The 23,576-nt window shown below is 46.8% G+C and overlaps 1 protein-coding gene and 1 long non-coding RNA gene across 5 annotated transcripts in view; one reads left to right on the plus strand and one right to left on the minus strand.

Moving 5' to 3' along the window:
• The window catches only part of BNIP5 (BCL2 interacting protein 5), a 45,381-nt gene that overhangs the window by 11,177 nt on the left and 10,628 nt on the right, over nucleotides 1-23,576 (minus strand). The window contains exons 1-4 of one of the 3 annotated variants that reach the window (XM_061398007.1): nucleotides 11,103-11,572; nucleotides 3,564-4,189; nucleotides 897-961; nucleotides 423-663 (exon numbers count right to left, since the gene is read on the minus strand). In XM_061398007.1, the coding sequence (XP_061253991.1) occupies nucleotides 423-663; nucleotides 897-961; nucleotides 3,564-4,189; nucleotides 11,103-11,134 (964 nt within the window). In that variant the 5' untranslated portion in view covers nucleotides 11,135-11,572. Of the gene's footprint in view, nucleotides 1-422; nucleotides 664-896; nucleotides 962-3,563; nucleotides 4,270-11,102; nucleotides 11,573-23,576 lie in introns of those variants that run through there. The other 2 variants (XM_061398008.1, XM_061398006.1) reach the window with 2 other exon arrangements.
• On the plus strand, nucleotides 1,277-7,895 carry LOC133236162 (uncharacterized). Of its 2 annotated transcripts, XR_009732761.1 has the most exons (5): nucleotides 1,277-1,448; nucleotides 2,038-2,122; nucleotides 4,123-4,285; nucleotides 4,875-4,925; nucleotides 7,623-7,895. It is a non-coding gene; the product is annotated as an uncharacterized LOC133236162 (long non-coding RNA). The 2 variants fall into 2 exon arrangements; XR_009732762.1 differs by lacking the exons at nucleotides 1,277-1,448; nucleotides 2,038-2,122 and adding an exon at nucleotides 2,364-2,844.

Genomic DNA, 23,576 nt, shown 5'->3' on the forward strand with positions numbered 1-23,576 from the left:
GAGGACTGGTGGCCAACAGACACACAGCCAGAAAATGTCTTATTTTTACAGGCGAGAAGATTTGAGGCACAGAGTTAAGGATTATACAGCCCAGCACCTGGATCTCCTGCCTCCCAGGCTCCAGTTCCCTTCTGCACGTGCTACCCGCTGCCAGGGTGTGGAAGCTGAGGCTGCAGAGAGACCACGCTAGTTGGTGGAATTCTCTGAACACAGTTTCCACCGGGGGCTTAGCTGGGTTGCCTAGACGATGAGGGGTGGTGTGTGGAGGTGACCTTCTGGCATTCCTTTTGCCCTCCCCACGCTGCTCAGGGCAGAGCGAAATTTAGAACTGGGACGGCAGCTCTGCACATGGCCAATTCAAGCCGTAGGGAAGGTTCCAGCGCGGGAGGCAGTGTTGCTATGGTAACCGTGAGCCTGCTCACCGGGGAGGCTGGAGCTGGAGGGCCGATGGCCGCCCACACACAGGGGCAGAAAGTTGGGCCTCTTGGGCTGCCGGGACTCTGCGCTGGAAACACGGGCGGCCCCTGCTCTCTTGGGCTCCTCGGAGCCATATTTCTTAAAAGAAAAGGCTCTCTTGAGGCTAGACATTTTCTCTTGGGATTTCTTCTTGACGACTGGTGCTGGGTTTCGTGGGGTCACCACAGACTGAAGGGCTTGATGCTGCTGTGGGAGAGATGAGAGAGAAACTGAGTCAGGCCCCTGACCCTCAGGAGAGGGGAAAGGTCCCCAAGAAGCAGCCGAGGAGCACTCAAGGGCTTCAGGGTGGCCCCAGGCACGGCTGGTAACAGAGGCCGGAGCAGGGGAGCAGGGAGGCCCTCAAGCACAGGTAGGGTCTGAGCGAGCAGGAGGGAGGGCAGCATGCCCCTGGGCATCTGTGCGGACGGTTCGCGCCTCACCTCATCCTCCCACTGGTCTCCAACTTTTTGGAGCAGCTCCACTATCTTCTGGATGATGATATCCTCTAGAAGAAAACCAATACACCTGGTTAATCTTTGTAGGCGCAGAGAGGACTCTTTTTAATGACTGCCTTGGCCTTCTGAGACCAACTTGGGACTTCTGGATTAAGTGAGGGTCCTCTTAAAACAGCTCCTTTAGGCCGCAGACTGGGGATGGGGGAGCACAATCCCAGGGCCTGGTCCTTCTAAGAAAGGCTTGGAAGGGCCACAGGTGAAGGGTACTAGGCCAAAGCCTAGTGCAATTTTACGCAGAAGTTTTGAGTCAGTCCTTCAGGCATTCAACTTGTACCCCACAATTTCCTTTGAACTTTGCAGATCTGTAAACATCTACTTTGAGTTTGTGACCCAAGCTGTGTGACCTTGGGTAAGTGTCTTAACCTCTCTGGGCCTTCGTCACTTCCTCTGTGACATGTGACTCATAAGTCCCATCCTGGATCCCTCAGGAGGCTGTCAGGCCGTCAAAGGAGACTACGTTTGGAAATACCTTACAAGGTTAGAGATGATTTGACCCACAAAATTTCAGCCAGGGAAATGATGGAGCACCAGCCCATCTGAGGTGGACAGAGGCACTCCAGCAGGCAGGACACAGATAGCCTGCCACGCTGGTGCCCCAACCACACTGCCAAGTCTTTACACAGAAGCCCAAACGATGTAAATGGTTTTCTTTTGATATTCCAGTTGACCTACCCAAAGACAGTGTGCCCAGAGTGGCCTCTGCTAGTTGCAGCTGATCAGATTACACAAAAGAAGGTGCAGACAAGATCCCCTCTTCCCAGACTGTCTGCAGATGTTCTTACCCCTTGCCTCTCATTTATAAACCCTGTTAGGCTTTTGTTCCTTGACTCAGTCTACCAGCCATCTCCCTCTCACGTGAGAAAACAATCATCCTGCAGATTTCCTGCAAAATAACCAATTAAATGCCTTTGAGCTACTCCTTGACAGATGCATAGCTCCTCCATTTTCATATCTTTTAAAATATGCCCCTTCTTAGTAGGAAATTAGATTCATACAGCCTTATGGATTTTATTAAGGGCAATAACAAGACTGGGGTAGTGTATGAGACTGTCCTTATTTCTTGCAGATGTCTGTCTAAGTATTTAGGGATGAAGCATCACTTTACTTAAAGGGGTTCAGCAACAATGAAGCAAGGCTGACTATTAACAATTGTAAGTATGTGAATGTGCACAGAACTATTCTTTCCACTCTTCTATATATTTAAATATTTATGTATATATATGTGGGTGTTTATATATATATATATGTATATATTCCTTCTATAAATTTTAAATGACTTAAAAAGTTCCCATGCTCATTAACACATAAGGCAGAAGCATTTTCCAGAGACCAGTCTAATTCCTGAGACTCCCTTCTGTGAAACTCTAACATAAATGGACCAGAAGCACCAGAAGAGCCAAGGTCAAAATTGGCACATGCATTTTGTGAGGTCTAAACATCCAAGGTCCAATCAGTTGTCTGGAGCAATCCATTTTGTTTGCAAACAGTAATATCGAGCTTTCTGAGCTTGTCTTCCTGCTGGTGACCTACGGCTTGGAAAGAAACTTTCCAGACTCTAGCACCCCCACCTTCGAGGAGCAAGAACTGGTGGAAATCAGAGACTTCTCCACCGATAATAAAGATGAAACCAAGTGTGTGGGACTGTGTGTGGGTGTCAGTGAGATTCTTCTGACTTTGTTAATCAACACAGTGCAAGGAATTCACAGCAGGCCAGGCACTGCTGGAGCCAGCTCTTGGCTTAACCAAAACAATCAGAAACCCTCCTAGGTTTCCATTTGAAAAGAGGCTGCCTCAGCCCAGACATCTTTCTCCACTCTCCCACCCCCAAGTATCCTGGATCTTCCTTGGATTTCTTCTCCCCCTGAAAAACATGGTGAGTTTTGAGTCCTGTAGGGCAAATTTCCATCTTCCTCCAGCTGCCTGTGGGACATTCAACTCTAGGACACGAAACATCAGAAACAGAAGGCACCTTAGGGACCAGCTCACTCATTTTACAAATGAGAATCAAAGATATCAGAGAGGGATAGCAACTTGCTCAAGGTCACACAGCAAACTTATCCCAAACTTGATGGAATCAAGTCTAGAACCAGCAGCCAGCTGTTTCTACTTCCCTGTCATCTACCCCAGGCCTCACACGTAGATTAATGTTGAGGGATAGAGCTTCCTGCTCAGCTTCCCCTCTGCCTTCATATTTCTCCCTGGCTGTGCTCCTCAACTCTGAGTACTTAACAATAATAGCATCTGCCACTTATGAAGCCCTTGCTGTATGCCAGCTCTGGACTACGGCTACCTGTTATAGTCTCCGTTGTATCAATGAAAAAAAAAAAAAATTGAGGCTCAGTGAGGCGAGGCTCAGTGAGGCAAGTCTCCAGCCCCAGGTCACCCAGCCGGTGAGTGGTGGAACTGGGGTTTCACCTCCAGTTCTCAGCCCCCCTGCACCTCTGCCTCTAAGAAGAGATTTTGTTCCTGATGGTAGCCCTACCTTCCAAGTCCCTTTCTGTTGAGAGGTTTGAGGAAACAGCTCAGAGCACCCCAGCCCCTGGGGTAGGGATGGGGGTGGGGTCACCATAGAAACAGGCACAGTCTGCTCACCCCTGGCTGCTGGGCCCAGGTCAGCCCCCTCGCTGCGTGAGGCCTCAGCCGCCTTGGCCTCTTGGCCCTCGGCCTCCTGGTCTCGGGCCCCCCTGGCCTCCTCCGCACTGCGTTTCCTTTGACTGTGTTTCTTGCGGCTGGCCTTCTTGCTGTGGGCCTTCTTCCTGGGAGCTGGCTCGCCCAGGCTCTCGGGGGTTTCTGTGGGCTCGGAGGGGCCCTCCTTCCCCTTTGCCTTCTTGTTGGTCTTTTCCTTGGGCTCCTCAGGGCCTGTCCTGAAGAATAAGTTCACCACAAACCTCAGCCATCCCTGCGGGGCCTGCCACTGGGCCTTGTCCTTCTTGGCGTCCTGCAGAGGCCTCTGCTCGCTGAGAAGGTCCTTGGTCTCCTCTGGGCTGGGGGCAGCAGCTGTGGTGTCCTGAGCCTCCACAGACTGAACTGGACTCTTGAGACATCTGGCCCCATCACTGGCCGTCCGACAAAGACCTCCCCTGAAGGGGCCGGTGGGCAGGGAAGGGCCCTGGCAGTCCCACGACTCTGAATCCTTCTGGGCATTCTGCAGCCTGTCCAGAGACTTGGCTCTCCTCCACGACAGAGGCTTCCTCGGGCTCCACGGAGGCTCCATTGCACTACAACCGAAACAGACAGCTCCCTTAGAAGAGGCCTCAGAGATTGTGAGGTGGCTACTGGTGCTGACCTGTGTGCCCATCCAACCCACCCGTCATGTGAGTACTATCAACTCTCAAAGCCGTTGTTTTGTTTAAATTCCTCAGCATCCCTGGGAGGGTCGAGTATCCTTGTCCCGTGTCCCAGAGGAGGAAACCGATCCACAGGAGGTCATGCCCCAGATCTCACAGCTAGACCCCTAGAACCTCCAGGAGGAACACCCTGCCAACACATTGATTGTAGTCCACGAGACTGAGTTTGGTGATTTTAGTTCCCTGACCAAGGATTGAACCTATGCCCTCAGCAGTGAAAGTGCCACGTCCTAATCACTGGTGTGTCTGTGTGTGTGTGTTCAGTCACTCAGTTGTGTCCAACTCTCCGTAACTCCATGGACCGTAGCCCACCAGGCTCTTCTGTCCATGGGATTTTCCAGGCAAGAATATTGAATTGCCATTCTCTTCTCCAGAGGATCTTCCCGACCCAGGGATCAAATCTGGGTCTCCCTCATTGCAGACAGATTCTTTACTGTCTGAGCCACCAGAGAAGCTCTACCTTCCCAAAGGGGCCCTCCTATTGGCAAGATTTCTTCACATGTTTAGCGGTTTGTTGCCTGAGCCTCTCTGCCTCCCCTCTTGTCTGTTTTGCTAGGTCTTGTTTCCTGAGTACCTACGAAGATGCCTGGCACATCACTGGCACATAGTAAGTACTTATTAAACAAAGGAATAAATGTATAATGAGCATTTAGTAAACTGAACAATACCTAAGAGTGTGTAGTTAACATACAATAAATGAATTTGGACCCGCTCCATCTTAAAGCAGCCGGGACCCTTCCGTTCTCCATTCAAAATGAAGCAACTACTGATGGAAAAGAAAAAACAACCTCCTCTTTCTGGGCAGCATTTTAACCAGGCTGGGGTGTGGGCAGAGCACTTGAGTTGTGTGCCTTTAATCTGAAACTCCTGAGGCTTTCCAATTTTCCTGAAGTTGTTCAGAAACCCTTTGCCCTTTGGTGGAAGTTAAGAGAAAAAGGAAATATGGTTTGGAATCTCAGTCCTGAGTTCCAGAGATTTCTATGCAGTTTAGATTTATGGGTTGCCTACTCTAATTTGTGGAGAAGGCAATGGCAACCCACTCCAGTACTCTTGCCTGGCAAATCCCATGGACGGAGGAGCATGGTAGGCTGCAGTCCATGGGGTCGCTAGGAGACGGACACGACTGAGCGACTTCACTTTCATGCATTGGAGAAGAAAACGGCAGCCCCATCCAGTATTCTTGCCTGGAGAATCCCAGGGACGGGGGAGCCTGCTGGGCTGCTGTCTCTGGGGTCGCACAGAGTCGGACACGACTGAAGCGACTTAGCAGCAGCAGCAGCACTCTAATTTGTAATACAGCTTCATCATGCATTTACTATTATTAGTGTATTAAGCATTAATGTATCTACATTATATCTTCTGTGTTTCCCAACTGATTCATTACTTTAAAATGTATTCTATTACTATGTCCAGCTTAGAGACAAAAATGAGAAGCTATAATTGTAGTTTCAGATGTGCAAGGATCCGTGTGAATGTGAGGAAGATACATAAAGAGAGGGAAGAAAAGGCACAGGGAAATACAGAGAGATTTGAAGGTGAGAGTTAGCAGTCAATGATGCCTTTCTTCCTTCAAACATGAGTTTCAAGAGGAAGGGTAGGGAGGATGGCCAGAAGCCAGTGGGTACCACCCGGCGAGGCATCCACATGCTTGCAGTCTTGGAGGAAATGAGGTGAGGAAACAGGCAGTTTGTATGGATTTATTTGTTGCTCAAGGTTCCTTAAAGAAGCGATAGAGTTACGTGAAAACTTTCAGCAATGTTATTTTATCTGAAAGTTGTCTAATGTTCTTGAAAGCCTCAGAAACCGCCTTACAGTTATGCATCCAAAATGTGGCATTAAGTGGGATAAGAAATCATAGAAGAAAATATTTTGCTTTCTTATTAATTTCTTTCAGCAAACCTTTAACAGGCGCCCACTATGTACCAGGAAGTGCTCGGTGCTAGGGAACGAAATGCAGCTGGAGCCCTCACATGGGCAGGGTGTACGTGGTGAGGGCAATAATTCTCTATTCCCCTGATAGCTACTCTCACTCTTTATTTATTTAGTTATTTTTAATTTTATTGGGTTTTTTTTTTGCCTGTGCCCTGTGGCATGCGAGATCTTAGTTCTCCTACCAGGGATCGAACTTTCCACCCCGAGGACTGGAAAGGCGGAGTCTTAACCACTGGACCGCCAGGGAAGTCCCTACTCTCTCTCTTTAATAGCACATGGTTTAAAGAGAAGATAACTTGAGGTCGAAGTTCTATTTGATGTTAAGATCAAAGTTAGCTGAGCCAGAAATATTCCTTGAGGGACTTCCCTGGCAGTCCAGGGGTTAGGATTCGCTTTCACTGCCGAGGCTACATCTGGGTTTCATCTCTGGTGGGGAAGCTGAGATCCCACAGCTGCTGGCCAAAAAGAAAAAGGGGGAAGAAACAGAGATATTCACTGAATGATGTCAGGGTGCTCTCTGCTAGCTCCATATGTTCCTGTGATCGGGCAAATTGGATGAGGTTGGCAGAGAAGCTGCTCAGTAACAGAACCAGCCCCTTTGCTTCCTGCACTAACTTGGCTCGAGGGGGTCTCCCACACAGAGGGCCTGGCATCTTTGTTCAACGAAAGAGAAAAGAGGCGCAGTTATTACTGAAAAAACCTGTCATTGCTATGGAAACGGTTTCCCCCATTGCTGATGGTGGCAGTGTCCTCCTACCACATTCAAAGGACACTCTGCTACTTCTAATCAGAGCATCAAGACAATTCTACTTGACAGTGGTTTTCCTTCGTGCAGTTTTTTCAAGAAAACTGCCTTGATTTGGCCCTAGCTTTCCTGAAACAACAATGCTCCCTAGCCCAGAGGAAGGGGAGGGAGGCCGAGAGGAGGAGCAGCTGCAGCGGCCCCAGGGGCAGGGCGAGGTGGGGGGTGGGGGGAGGGGAGCATGACCTTGGCATTCCAAGAGTGTTCCCCAGGGAAGAGAAACTCCAGGGTGTAGCCAGATAAAGAAATAAACATTTTTTTTTAAAGGCCTACCCTCCTCCAAGGAGACACCTGGAAGATCTGTGGGGCAGATGTGTCCTCAGACTTTTAAAGTCTCTAAGCCCTGCCTGAGAAGATTGTGTTTTAATATTAACCACCCCCCCCCCCACACACACACACATACTACCCACACCATACAAACACACACACACAGATTCTGTGCGTGCTGAAATTAAATCTTTCCAGACTTTCTAATTATAAAATTCTGCCTATCCAGAATTCATCAAAGCAAATCTTTCTTTTTCCTTCCTCTTTTTTTTTGTTGTTGTCCTGTATCCCTGCTTTGCCTAGGACATCATCTAAGTTCTGCCTGCCCGTCGGGGAATTCCACCCTGTCCAGGTCACGCCTCCAGATGGTAACCCTGAGACAGCTGCAGACCTTGGCTGCATGAAACCCAGCTGCTCTTATCAACTTGTTCATTGCCTTGACAGAAAGTGGATTTCAGAGCAAAGTCCTAGTCTGCTCAGAAATACCCGTAACACCCCAACGATCTGCCGATTGCAGGACTTCTGACATGTACTGATGACGTATTTAAAAACAGCAGTAAAATACCAGAGAAAGTGCACAGAGCGGACCTTGAGTTACTGCGGAAAGGGAAATTGGCCAGTTTTTCACACGTGTGCTGCCATTTGGGGTTTATTTTCTAAATTATACGCTGACCTCATCTATACATCATTCTCTAATTCACGCAACTGCCAAGCTCCTCTGTAACAGCTCTGTCACCGCTCCCTAGAGGGAGTTTAGCTGCTCCCCTTCTCCACTCCTGGACTACAAACAATAGATACAACAAACAGCCGGCCACTCCGAGGGAGCGTGGTGTGGACCCAGGGTCACATCCACAGACTCTCACTGCTATAGACTGGAGGTTTGTGTCCCGCTCAGATTCATATGTTGGAACGTAATCCCCAGTGGGATGGTAATACAAGTGAGGACCTCTGGGATAATTAAGTCATTTGACCAGAGCCCGAATGGAAGAGACTAATGCCCTTATACAAGAGATCTCAGAGTGCTCCCTCACCCCTTCCACCGCGTGAGCACATAGAGAGACCCGGTCTCGGAACCAGGAAGCCTCACCACACACCGAACCTGTGGGCGCCTGAGTCTTGGACTTCAGCCTCCAGAACCATGAGAAACAAATCCCTGCTGCCTCTAAGCCACCCCGTCTCTGAGAGTTTGTGACGGCAGCCCAGTCGGGCTAAGATGCTCATGTGACCCCGAAACATGCTCTCGTACCGTCAACCTACGAGAACTCATAACACCCTAAAGTTTCCCTCCTGGGCCGCAAGTGTAAATACAGGGCCTCATTCTCCGGGTATCCGTCTGCCCTCTGCCCTCCCTGTCTCGATCCAAGGTCCAGAGAAAGGGCCCGAGTCTGCCTGGTTTCTGTTGTGTCCACACTGCCTGGGAGGCTCTCAGTGTTTCTGGAACAAATATACAAACACAATCAGCTTACCAGCCACAGGGCACCCAGCACATCCTCCATCCACAAGCTCTCAATTCAACTTGGCCCCAGCCTGGCAATGAGCCAGGCTGGCAGTGGGAGGTTGAGGCTCTGACAATTATGAGATTTCCCCAGGGTCTCACAGTCCAGAAGCAGGGAGAGACGGGGCTTGAATCCACTTCTCTGGATTCTGAATTCTTTTTCCAGCACAGTGGCCTCCCGTAAACACACTCACACACACACACACATACACACTTAGGGGTGAACAAATCTGCTATTTCATGCTGACATTGATAACCATGTCCATACACGTGCCTGCTGTGACTTGTACGGCTGGAGTCACACACTCACGTGTGCCCAGGTATTAACATTTCTGTCCCAGAGGCAAAGATTGTAGACACAGGGTGGGACTCACAGACTCTTGGCCGGAAGCCAGTCGGTGAGTAGGAGAATCAAGGGCTGACGCTCAGCTCACGGTTCCTACTCATCAGCACAAGTGAGCCCATGGACACTCCGAACACCGAAGGTCAGTGCCTGTTTGAGGTCAAAGTCTTCCATTTGGGCTCTCAAGATGACTGGTCCACACCCACAGCCCACACCCTCTGGTAGGACAACTCCAACAACCACTGGAGGACTGGAGTGGGGGACAAGGTGGTCATCTCTTCCCTCAACACTGGACCCATCCAGCTCTCACACCTGCCTCCCAAGTGTTAAGTGGGAACAATCCAGGTATTCCTTCTCCTTCATGGGGTCCCTAGGCGGTTCCTAGAATTGGAAGAACCCTGAGAAGTGTAGGGCTCCTTTGTACGCTCGCCTCCCCTGTTGGGACACTCCCTGCAGTGGGAGCTCACCACCGTTCAAGGCAGACAGTTCCACCATCAGCCAGTGGGAATTAAGGACAGGCCTCCCTAAACAGGGGGCTCCCCAGGAGGCGCTAGTGGTAAAGAACCCACCTGTCAATGCAGGAGACATAAGAGATGCAGGTTCGATTCCTGGGTCAGGAAGATCCCCTGGAGGAGGGCATGGCAACCCACTCCAGTATTCTTGCCTGGAGAATCCCATGGACCAAGGAGCCTGGTGGTCTACACAGTCCATAGAGTCACAAAAAGTTGGGCACAACTGAAGGGACTTAGCACACACACACTCCTCAGAGCTGACCTGGCTAGCGGCAGGCCCTCACGCCCTGAGGAGAGGCTACCTCACCTCGAGTCCCTCCAGCCAGCCCATCGCCCAACAGCCCAGGTCTCTAGATGTGTCCTCGTATCTCGTTGCTTCTGGACCCTTCTCCTGCCTGGATATCTGTCCCTGAGAACTCTCCAGCTCGTCCTTGGCCACCTTAAAATGTGAGGCTGGGCAGGGACGAAGGGCTGCAGCCATGGCCTGACCACAGCAGAGCCCAGTGGGGTTTTGCATGAAGCTTCAGATCAAAGAGGCATCTGAGCCTGGGGCTGGAAAGCTGGGGTCAGCTCTGCCAGAGCCAACCTGCAGCTCAATGTCAAGAGCTAGACTTGGACCATCTGCCCAATCTGATTGTCACCATCAAACACACATCACCTGGTACCTATTTTCCAAAAGGTTGGGATTTGCATCTTTTGAGGATCTTTTGAAACCCAAAACAATGAACTCCCTAACTGTGGATCTTCAGACTCTGAGACACAGCGGTGGGGCAGATTGTGGGGGCAGTAGGGTCATCAACACAGAGCAGGAGAACTCCAAAAACGACCACGGCACCCCTCCATCCAGCACTAGAGTTTGTGCAGGTACCCCCATCCCATCCTCACCCCATCTTGTCCTCTATCCACGACCACAGACCACAGGCCATGCAATGTTATAATTGCCCCTAAAATCCCTGTTGGAGCAGCAGGCCACCAGAACTCTTTTCATAAGATCTCCCTGTCCTTGGACTAGCTTCCAAGAAATATAAAGTGATAAAACCTTCATCCGACCATCGGTAATAACACCTCTGTTTCTGCAAACTTTCTCTTTACTATATACCTTCACGCCAAGCTGTCACTTGACCTCCACAACATCCAACAGGGAAATGAGCAGGAGAGGTATGTAATGCTGCCCCCATTCCACAGATGAAGAAACTGAGGCCCAGGGAAGTGAAGTTCCCTGCTCAGGACTGCTAAGCAAGTAAGCAGCAGGGCTGGGACTTGAGTTCAGAGCTTCTAAATCCAGGTGAGTCCCCAGCTCCTTGCATGACACCTGGCTGAAATCATGTCATTGAACTTTGTACTTTTCTAGAGATGAAGAGACCAGGAAGCTAGAAGCAGTGTTGGGACTGGACTCGGGGTTTACCCTCCTTTCAGGACCCCAAGATACCCACCTACTACTCCAGTCGTCTAAGGAGAGTATCATTCAGTCAGCTTCAGAGCATGGAAGTTGCTCCTGTCGCAGGACACTTGTGATCGGGAGCTCCCAATCAAGGGGCTTCGCGTCAGGTACTGCCCACGTCTGGGCACCACTCCCTGTCTGCTGAAAGGTGTATCCAATGAGGGGTAGTAGTTCCAGCTCTCCCAGGGAGATGATGCTGCCAGTTTCCAGGCTGTCTCAGAAGATGCTTTGGTCAGAACCTTATATATCATGCCGCCCAGGGGGTGAGCTCATGGACAGCCAATCCCGGCCCCTGCCCCCGCCACCCGCCCATCCTATCCCAAGTGCTGCTTCCTGCTCCCCCAGAGATAGCAGGCTTACTGCAGCTACTCCGGAAAAAACAGTTTCGCTTGACAACTTCCTTATTACACCCAGGATGAAACCAATGTTCAGAAAAACAAACTTAGACCTGGCTGGAGGAAGCCCAGTACATAGAATGGAAAACAAGAAGTTCTTATGGGAAACACAAGTGGGGAGATGGGAGGAGGTAGATTCAGCATCTGCACACCCTCCTCTGTTCTCTCCAGAGAACATCGAGGAGGGGATGATAAAGAAAGAAAGGTCACTGAATGTAACATAAAATCCCTGACCTGGAGACAAAACATGGAAGGAGGAGTTGATGAGGAACGTGCTTTCCAAATCCTGCTACCCCTGGTAGGGTCACCGTGAGTCTTGACAGAACATTCTAAGAAGTCTTAATTAATAGTTTCATTTTCTGTAGTGCCTGAATGTTTTAATTTTTAAATTTTTTATTTTATTTTTAAATTATTTTATGCCTTGGCCATGCCTTGTGGCTTGTGGGATCTTGGTTCCCCGACCAGGGATTGAACCCAGGCCTCCACAATGAAAGCAACAAGTCCTCACCACTGGACTCCCAGGGAATTCCCATGCTTGAATTTTTTTAAAAAAAGAACTTATACATGCTTGTAATCAGGAAAAACTAGTTTTATTCAAACGAAAGTAAAATGTGTCAGAAATCCTGTTTTGGTTAATTGACATGGGGAAGTGTTGCAAAGTAAATACTGAACCCACTGAGCTTTGGAATCACCCAGACCTGGAACCATCTGCCAGCTGTGTGACCTCTGGCAGGGGACACCACATCTCTGAATTTATTTCTCACTCAGAACTGAATGACCACCTTTGAGGATGATTGCAGAGCCAAATGTGATACTTCTCATAAAGAAAAAAAAATATATTGAGCTGCAGTCCATGGGGTCTCAAAGAGTTGGACATGACTCTGGGTGATTGAACAACAACAAGTACTTTTCTAAGTCCCTTCTGTGTATTGAGTACCTAGTCCCTGGTAAGTACTTAACAAAGAGTCAATATTTTATTAGTGGAGCAGAGTTAATGCTTTATCCACTCCATCAGCAAAGAGGTTTTAGATCCAACTTTGCCTGGCTACTGGCTCAACACTGAATTTAGAGAATTTATTAGTCCAAGAACCAGGCAGATTTCAAACAAGGGTTAAATTATATCCCATATTTTTATTTAACAAAGCTTTTTGTTAACCATGTTCCCCAGGTCCTGGGTGCATCATACATACTCTTCTTTATTCTGAAGACAGTGCCCCCTCCTGGCCCTCTTGCAGTCTTCCCTGGTGGCTCAGTTGGTAAAGAATCTGCCTACAATGCAGGAGACCTGGGTTTGATCCCTGGGTCGGGAAGATGCCCTTGGAGAAGGGCATGGCAACCCACTCCGGTATTCTTGCCTGGAGAATCCCATGGACAGACAGCCTGGTGGGCTACAGTCCATGGAGTGTACATGTAGCTGGGAAGAGACACAAACAAGAAAAAATATATATAAAAGCAGGTGTGAAGTAAGCCAGAAGGAAAAACACCAATACAGTATACTAACGCATATATATGGAATTTAGAAAGATGATAACAATAACCCTGTGTACGAGACAGCAAAAGTGACGCTGATGTACAGAACAGTCTTATGGACTCTGTGGGAGAGGGAGAGGGTGGGAAGATTTGGGAGAATGGCATTGAAACATGTAAAATATCATGTATGAAACGAGATGCCAGTCCAGGTTCAATGCACGATACTGGATGCTTGGGGCTAGTGCACTGGGATGACCCAGAGGGATGGTATGGGGAGGGAGGAGGGAGGAGGTTCAGGATGGGGAGCACATGTATACCTGTGATGGATTCATTTTGATATTTGGCAAAACTAATACAATTATGTAAGTTTAAAAATAAAATAAAATTAAAAAAAAAGCAGGTGGAAGAGAATGGGGAGAATGGGGAATTAGTGTTTCATGGGTACAAAGTATCAGTTTAGGAAGATGAAAAAGTTCTAGAGGTTGATGGTGCAGATGGTTGTACAACAATGTAAATTAATGCCACTGGGCTACAGACTTTAAAATAGTTACTATGGTCAATTTTATGTTCTGTATATTTTATCACAATTCTTGTTTTTGAAGGCAGATGGAAGCACAGGGCAGAGAGCCATCTGGGGTATGGTGCATGTACCTGCCCTTTGTTGGTTGTTTTTAGTCACTAAGTCGTGTCCGACTCTTTGAGGCCCTATGGACTGTAGCCTGCCAGGCTCCTCTATCTATGCGATTTCCCAGTCAAGAATACTGAAGTGGGTTGCCATGTCCTTCTTCAGGGGATCTTCCCAACCCAGAGATGGAATCCATGTCTCCTGAATTGGCAGGTGGATTTTTTTTACTGTTGACCCACCAGGAAAGCTCAAAAGGCTGCAAGAGTCAACAAATAATTACAATGATTTTTGGTTTAACAAGTACATACAAACTATGCTGCCAAATTTTTTAAAAAAGAAAAAATTCACATTTCTTTAGCAGGTGAAGAATCTGATTCCAAAATTAGTGATTTCTAAATAAGGTGAGAAAAACAAAATAAATCCTTCCATCAAGCAAATTAGTATGTTTTGAGAAAGATAATCTTCTAAAATTTCAGCAAAATCAAGTAACAATAAATGTAAGTTTCAACTGACCTAACTGCTAGCCAAAGTCAGCATTTTAACAGTGACTGTACATATGACGCTGACAGAATAAATCTTCCTCTCGTTTATAAACTGAAAAGAAAGCCAATAATTTTAAACACCTATATTAGAACTAGGTGTACACTTGGTCTCATAAGAAGGACATTTAAATTACTACAGCACTTTAAAAAGTACGTCAATTTCTTCTCCCATCTGACCAGGCTTTTCAGAGCACAGTTTCTTTGTTAAAAATTCGTGCTTAACAAGTTAGAGTTTTGGTACTGTGTGTGCCTGCTCAGTCGTGTCCTACTCTTTGCAACCCCATGGACTGCAGCCCACCAGGCTCCCCTGTCTGTGGAATTTTCCAGGCAAGAATACTATTTGCTATTTCAGTATACAGTTTTGTAAAATGTGCCACATCATTAGACTATTTTTACATTAATTGGACCCTAAATAAAGAACATCAATAATTAACCAGATTAATACACCTGATTGCCAACTTAATCTTAACTGTGGACTCTGTTACACATGTTTGCAATATAATGAAACCTGCTAATAATTTCCTAAAGCATACTTAGGTAAATATAGATAATTGCATAGCTATTATTAAAATAAAGGATATTGCTCAAGCATCATAACCCAAAATAGTATGAACATGTTTTATGTGAACTGTTGACTGTATTTTTCAGGATTAAAGAGAAAGCAATAAGGAGAAAATGAGAGAAGCAATATCATTGAGCATTTCAAACTATCCTAAATTAAGGGTTCCTAACCCCAGACCTTTGTACCTGGGGCAGGTAAAATTATCTTTGTTGTCATGAAATTTAGCTTGTCCTTCAATTATTATTGTAGGCAACAAACCACATTTAACCACACTTCTGTGATTTAATCACTAACAGAAATCGTGTATTTTCATGTTGCTTTACGACTGTTAGGCTCTTAGTATCTTGCTTATGTTCATTAGGATGGCTTGTAAACTGCCTCTATCTCATGCATCATATGATAAAGAAGTAAATATATCATTCAACTTGTTAAATATTGTGTCTTCCCTGGTGGCTCAGACAGTAAAGAATCTGCCTGTAATGCAGGAGACCCTGGTTGGGAAGATCCCCTGGAGAAAGGAATGGCTACCCACTCCAGTATTCTTGCCCAGAGGGTTCCATGGACTGACGAGCCTGGTGGACTACAGTCCGTGGGGTTGCAAAGTGTCGGATATGACTAACAACTATATTGTTGTAGCTATTTTTATACAATTGGCTTCCTTTGTAATCCTACTTATACTATACATTTTGAAACAGTATCCTGAGAATTCAGCCTGAGATCTCAACTAACTGCTAAGAGGTTCATGACACTAAAAAAGGAATCCTTGCTCTAAATACATCTTAGGTTAAGTTTATGGCAATAGTGACTAGACAAGTAGCTTAACTATCCAAAACAAAATTATCCCTAAGTAGAGTTAGTTTGTAATGAACTAAATGAAAAATATCTTTTCTGTACTTTCAGGCTATCTATATTATATATCTAAATATAAGCTGATATTAACAGTCTTATGAAACCAACTCATTATACCAAGTGAAATGAAATAGGACACAAAAAGGAATTATTCATTTTGTCAATTTCCAAACCAGATCCCCTCATAAAATCACAAAGCTACCCTAACAGTTATAGAAAATAACTCAAAACTTAAAAAAAAAAGTCCTTTGATGCCCATTTAAGAAAGCCGTGATAAAAGAGCAAAATGTACAGAAAATCACGTGCTGCGTTTAGGCCTTTGGTTCAGTTCTCACGGTCACTAATATTGTCCTCTCCTCAGTCCTGGCTCTCAAGGCCACTGTGACCTGGACTCAGTAACCGAACGTTTCTATCTCCTTTTTCCTTTCTATGTGTATCTTCTGCTCTTATCAACCTAGGAGCACACCAGGGTCATTTCCATCTCCATACCTCTGTTCTCTTAACTGTAGCAATATACGTTCCACTTGTCATTCAAGTTAGGGCTACGCAAACTTGGTCCTCACTGAGCCCTCCTCTGGTCTGATAGGATCCTTGACCAACAACCGATTTAGCACTTAGTGCGTCAACTGTTTCACAACTCTTTCATGCACTATCTTACTATGAACATTAACTCTGTTCGTGCATGCAAGCGTGTTCAGTTGCTTCAGTCGTGTCCGACTCTTTTCAGCCCTATGGACTGTAACCCGCCAGATTCCTCTGTCCGTGGGATTGCCCAGGCAAGAATACTGGAGCAGGTTGCCATGCCCTCCTCCAGGGGATCTTCCCTACCCAGGGATCCAAGCTGCATCTCCTGTGTCTCCTGCATTGCAGCTGAATTTTTTTACCACTGAGCCACCAGAGAAGCCCCTAGCTCTCTGTTCACTATGGACAAAACCTATGTTCCTGGAAGGACATAACAGTCAACAGTTAACTGACTAATATGGGCAAAAGAATGTCTAAAACTGCTACTAAACTAACACTCTGCACAAAAACACTAAACCGTGACAGTTAAGTCATCACTTCTTTAAAAAGCCTTGTTAAAACCTATAAGGCAACACAGCAGAGTTGCTAAGAGTCGCACTATCTATGCAACCTCACAAGTCACTTTTTTTCAACCTCGACTACCAGCTCGGGTGACTATTTCTGCATTATCTATTGAACATGTATATGTTAATATCTAATTTTAAACCTTTAATCCACTAGGTTCTCCACTGGAATTTTCATTTTTTTCCTGGTATAAACAAGTCTTACAAAGCACAGCTCAAGATCCACCTCTTCCATAAGTCCTTCCTTCCCCAGCTAAGAGTACGCTCTCCCTAGGACCTGGACATAAAGGGTCTCATCAATTGTTACCGAGTATTTCCTTGCACCATTTAAATGACCAGATGAGCCATAATAACTAAACTGAGAGCTGAACCTACCGTGTGTGTGTGCTATGTTGCTTCAGTCATGTACAACTCTGTGTGACCCTATGGATGGTAGCCTGCCAGGCTCCTCTGTCCATGGGATTCTCCAGGCAAGAATATTGGAGTGGGTTGCCATACCCTCCTCCAGGGGATCTTCCCGACCCAGGGATCGAACCTGCGCCTCTTATGACTCCTGCATTGGTAGGCGTGTTCTTTACCACTAGTTCCACCTGGGAAGCCAAACCTACCCTATGACCCAGGAATTCCATCCACAGGGAAGTGCAATTCCATGTTCCCGCAGGAGGGAGAACCATCCTGGGGCCAAACTGGGCCTTTGGCATGTTCTCTATTCAGGAATAGGGGCACCCTGACCTTGTCCTCAGAGACCAAGCCTGGGAAGGGGTTCTGTGTAGATTCTGAGGGTGCCCGTGGCCAGGGTGGCTGCATGATATCTGAGGCTCAGTCCCAAAAGCAAACAAAAGGCCCCTTGGGCACCAAAAATTTCAAGACAAAGATGGCAGAGCATGAAACCAATTGCAGGCCCTTCTGAGTGTGGGACCTGTGCAACTGTACAGGTTGCATGGCTGAGAAGGGGCCACTGGTGGGGACAGTTCCCAACCAAGTACTATGAGGAAAGATGACAGAGGGAGAGAGAGGGGGAGGTTGAGAGAGAACTTCTTTAGAAATTTTTATTTAAGTATAACACACAGGAAAGTGCATGAATCCTGACTACACAGCTTGGTGAATTTTCAGGGCGTAAATTTGTGTAAGCAGCCCCTGGATGAAGCAGAACATCACCTGCACCCCAGAAGTGCCCCCTCCTGCTTCTCATGGGTACCACTATCCTGTGTCACATGGCGTGTGTTCTGTTACGTCTGGCTTTTTTCACTCTATTCCGTGTTTCTGTTTCTGAGGTGCAGCCATGCTGCTGTGTGTGGCTACAGCTGTAAACTCTCCAACTGGTGACACCAAGTCAGAGCGGACGCGGGCCAATCAGATGCAGCGCTGGTGGGAGTGGACAGTGACACAGCTACTTTGGAGAACTGAGTACTGCTGCTGCTGCTAAGTTGCTTCGGTTGTGTCCAACTCTTTGTGACCCCATAGACGGCAGCCCACCAGGCTCTCCCGTCCCTGGGATTCTCCAGGCAAGAACGCGGGAGTGGGTCCAATGAGTACTAATATCTAGTAGAGTTGACCCAGCACCTCCACTGTTTTGTCTTTTTAAATATTTTTCTTTCTTTTTTGGCTGTACCAGCTCTTAGTGGCAGCTTGTGAACTCTTAGTTGTGGTACCTGGGATCTAGGTCCCTGACCTTTGGGAGGGAACGTGCATTGGGAGCGCAGAGTCTGGGACTCTGGGATGTCCACTCTTAGATACATACATGACAGAAATGCACGTGCTACCCCAAAACAACGTTTGTAGAACTGCCTTACATCAGCACTATTTGTTATAGCCAAAGACTCAGAAACTTGAAACTACCCAAATGCCCCAGAACAATGAGATGAGTAAATAAATAAATGGTAATATATTCACAAAATGGATATTTTTGCCCCCTGAGAGTCTGAATATTTGTTTATTTAGAAAGTCTATTTACCCTCTTGTGTGGCCTGGGTTTGCAACGTGGAGACACAGAAGATAAACTTCGTCTTGAGTGAAAATGCAGGTATTACATGCTAAGAGAGATGGATAGGACTGAGGGCCCCAGTCTCAGGAGCTATCAGGAGAGCAGCTCTAAGCAATATATTTGAGAAGAAGAATTTTCACAAGAGACACTCACACCTGTCTATGTTTGGAAACTCAGTTCCCACAAATCTGCCCCCAACCTGGCAAGAGAATTTGCGTTATGGAAATACTGTGCGTGTGCCTTTGGTGATTTCCAAGAGCAAAGAGCAAGTCCGAGAATGCACCCTCCTTCCCAGAGCCACACCCTCTGCCTGGAATCAACCAGGGCAAAGTCTAGCCCCCACTCTGTGTTTGGGCTCCAAGTTTCCTGGAGGGATGTCTTCTTTCTCCTCGATGAGAGGTCCCTGAGAGACTGTGACCTCACTCTTTCTCAAGCCAGGTAAGGACCAAGGACCAAAGTCCTGCAGTCAGAAGGTCTTAATCTTTTGGGGGATTTCCTGGCGGTCCAGTGATTAGGACTTGGCTGCCTGTTGTGGTAGCCTGGCCTGGGTTCGATTCATGATCAGGGGACTAAGATCCTGCAAGCTGCTCAGCATGACAAAAAAAAAAAAATATATATATATATATATATTCTTTTGGTTCCTGTGCAAAATGACTGAATTTAGGTCTTGCACCTGAAGTGCTCAATGAATCTCAATCTCCATTTACACTTCCCTGTCCCAGTTACTTTTTCTCTCCCTTCAGTGGCTCCCAGAATCTCCCCTCCCTCAGCTGTTTCTAGGTCTCCACAGCAAGTAGCTGACTCAGGTGGTCATGATGATGACCTGGCTTTGACCTTTGCACTACAGCCCAGCTTCTCAGCCCCAGAGGGCATATTGAGAATAGTAAGAACAACAGCCATTTGTGAAATGTTCACCATCTGTCAGGCCCTGTAATAAGAGCTTTTACATGGATTATTTATTTTTACTCCATAATAACGTTTATAAAGTATATAGTGTTATTTTGCAGATATGCAAAGTGAATGCTCAAAATGATAAACGCTTAAGGGACACTGCTAAATGGCAGATTAAAATCAATCTGTCTCCAGAACATGCCATTAACCATGGCACTCCATTGTTCTTCTGAACCTCAATTTTCACAGCTGTACAATGGGAATTTAAACAAAAAAATTAATCAGTCACTCTAAGAAAGAAGTGGAAAATTTTATTCAAACCAAACTGAGGATTATAACCCGGGAACAGCTTCTTGCAGAACTCTGGGGACTGTTCCACCCGTTAGAGGTCAAAGCACAGTTATATACGTTTTTGAGACAGAAAAGGGAAAGTGTTAGTTGCTCAATCATGTCTGACTCTTTTGTGACCCCACAGCCCACCAGTCAGGAGCCCACCAGCTCCTCTGTCCATGGAATTCTCCAGTCAAGAATGCTGGAGTGGGTAGTTATTCCCTTCTCCAGGATATCTTCCTGACCCAGGGATCGAACCCAGGTCTCCTGCATTATAAGCAGATTCTTTACCATCTGAGCCAACACAGGTGTACATTAATAATGTACTATTGATGGGTGACACAAAACAAGTGGTAGGTCATGGGTCAGGGTGGCCCTTATAAGATCAAAAAGGAAGGTTATCTTTTAAGGAGTTGTCTTGGTGTTAGGAGAATGTTGCTGTTTATGGTTGAGCAGGTGAAAGCATGTAACTCAGATTGGGACTTGAACCTATGGTCTTTTAACTGAGATCACACACTTGGTGTCAGGACTTAATGAAACTCGGGTTCTCACTGTCTCATGGCAGAAAGAATTCAGTGAGACAGCTGCTGCTAAGTCACTTCAGTCGTGTCCGACTCTGTGCGACCCCATAGACGGCAGCCCACCAGGCTCCCCCATCCCTGGGATTCTCCAGGCAAGAACACTGGAGTGGGCTGCCATTTCCTTCTCCAATGCATGAAAGTGAAAAGTGAAAGTGAAGTCGCTCAATCTTATCCAACCCTCAGCGACCCCATGTACTGCAGCCCACCAGGCTCCTCCATCCATGGGATTTTCCAGGCAAGAGTACTGGAATGGGGTGCTATTGCCTTCTCCATCAGTGAGACAGAGTGATAGGTAAAAGTGGATTTATTTAGACAGAAACACACTCCACAGACAGAGTGTGGACCATCCCAGAAAGGGGTATGGCATCAGAGTATGGGGTTGTCAGTTTTTATAGGGGTGGGTAACTTCACAGGCTAATGAGCAGGAGGAGTATTCCAACGATATGGGGGAAGGGGTGAGAATTTCCAGAAGTTGGGCCACTGCCCACTTTTTGACCTTTATGGTCGTCCTTGGCACTGTCGTGGTGCCTGTGGGCGTGCTACTTAGCTTGCTGATGTGTTACAGTGAGAGTATACTGAGGCTCAAGACCCAGTGGAAGTCAACTTGTGCACCTTCTTGGGCCTACTTGGTTCTGATCAGTTTATGTTGTGTTTTCTGGCTATGTCATTCTTTTAAAGGTTGTGCCCTGCCCCTGCCCTCTTGTTTCACAGGTATTTCTGCCAATGGGGAGGCTTGGTTGATGCACGATGCACAGTAGAGGGGAGAGAGGTGGCCAAAGGGCAGAGAAAAGTATTTGTGTTTAAATTTTCCTTGACTTGCCTTAGAATATGAATATTTATTTCATCTGGAATAAGTGATACTGACCTTTCAGAATCACTGGGAAACTTCGAGGAGGCAATTCACGTGTGCACTTAGCCCAGGGCACACAGCAGGCACGTGGGCACAGGCAATGTTAGATCTAGAGAAGCCCACAGAGGAGCCTGGCAGGCAAAGAGTCAGACAGGACTGAAGCGACTTAGCATGCACAAGCCTATCATGCAAATGACAATGCAAACATCTCCTTGTTCCTCCAACAACATGATCTGATCCCTCTGGCCATGGACATGCTGTTCTCTTTGCCCAGAATGCTCTTCTTGCCACCTGCCTTTATCCATCTTCACATGGCCAATTCCTTCTCACTTTGTAGGTCTCTGCTTGGATGGAACTAAAACACTTTAACCTCAGACTAGGACTTGACCCCATGTGCCAGGGCTTGAACCCAGCAAAAACCCAGTTTGAGACTCTAACCCAGATGGCTAGGACTCACACCCAGCCAAAACCCACGGTCTTCCAACTGACATCACACACCTACCTTTAGGACCTAATGAAACTCAGGTGCTTGATGTCTCATTGCAGAAAGAATTCAGTGAGAGACAAAGTGATAGGTAGAAGTGGATTTATTCAGAGAGAAATACGCTCCACGGAGCATGGACCATCACAGAGGGTGAGTGCAGCCTCAAAATGTGGTGTGGTTAGATTTTATGGGCTGGGTAATTTCATAGGCTAATGAGCGGGAGGATTACTCCAACTATTTTGGGGAAGTGTTAGTCACTCAGTCATGTCTGGCTCTTTGTGACCCCATGGACTACAGCCTGCCCACTCTGTCCATGGAATTCTCCAGGCAAGAGTACTGGAGCGGGTTGCCATGCACCTCCCTCCCCACCCTATCCCTCTGGGTTGTCCTGTAGCACTGGCTTTGGGTGTCTTGCTTCATGCATTGAACTTGCACTGGTCATCTATTTTATATATTGTAATATACATGTTTCAACCTTATTCTTTCAAAGCATCCCACCCTCGCCTTCTCACTCAGAGTCCAAAGTCTGTTCTTTACATCTGTGTCTCTTTTGCTGCCCTGCATGTAGTATTGTCATTACTGTCTTTCTAAATTCCATATATATTTATTAATATCCAGTATTTGTGTTTCTCTTTTTGACTTACTTCACTCTGTATAATAGGCTCCAGTTTCATCCACCTCATTAGAACTGACTCAAATGCATTTCTTTTTATAGCTGAGTAACATTCCATTGCGTATATGTACCACAACTTCCTTATCCATTCATGTGCTGATGGACATCTAGGTTGCTTCCATGTCCTAGCTATTGTAAATGGTGCTGCAATGAACATTGCAGTACATGTATCTCTTTCAATTCTGGTTTCCTCGGGATGTATGCCCAGTAGTGGGATTGCTGGGTCATATGGCAATTCTATTCCCAGTTTTTCAAGGAATCTCCACATTGTTCTCCATAGTGGCTGTACCAGTTTGCATTCCCACCAACAGTGTAAGAGGGTTCCCTTTTCTCCACAACTTCTCCAGGATTTATTGTTTGTAGACTTTTTGATGACAGCCATTCTAACTGGCATGAGATGATACCTCACTGTGGTTTTGATTTGCATTTCTCTAATAATGAGTGATGTTGAGCATCTTGTGAAATACTATTCTTAAAAACACTTTTTTCAACCATCTGAGAAATGTAACAACTACTCTCAAAGGTTCTCAGGCCATACAAAAACAGGTGACAAATGATAGTTTGCTGACCCTGTTAATATTGAGGGTCATATGCTTCGGGTTTTCCAAGCTACTCTCAGGGATGCAGCAGAATCACTTAGAGCAATGACGCACACGTGCTAAGTTGCTTCAGTCTTGTCCAACTCTTTGCAACCCTATAGGCTGTAGCCTGCCAGGCTCCTCTGTCCAGGAGGTTACCCAGGCAAGAATACTGGAGTGCGGTGTCATTTCTTCCTCCAGGGGATCTTCCCAACCCAGGGATCAAATCTGCGGCTCCTGTGGCTCTTTCATTGGCAGGTGGGTTTTTTACCACTAGCGCCACCTGGGAAGCCCAGAGCAATAATGGTGCAGGGGAAAGTGGGGCATAAGAGGATGATCCCAGAGAATTTGACTTTGGAGGCCAGTGGGATTTGATTACAGAACTTTCACAGGACTGGGGGAAACAGACTCTTGGAGGGCACAAACAAAACCTTGTGTGCACCAGGAACCAGGAGAAAGGAGCAGTGTCCTCACAAGACAGTGAGCCAGATTTGCCTGTGAGTGTCCAGGAGTCTCCAGCAGAGGCGTGGGTCGACAGTGGCCTGCTGTGGGGTCAGGGGTACTGAA

Source organism: Bos javanicus, chromosome 23, assembly GCF_032452875.1.
Source record: "Bos javanicus breed banteng chromosome 23, ARS-OSU_banteng_1.0, whole genome shotgun sequence".
Classification (NCBI taxonomy): Eukaryota; Metazoa; Chordata; class Mammalia; order Artiodactyla; family Bovidae; genus Bos; species Bos javanicus.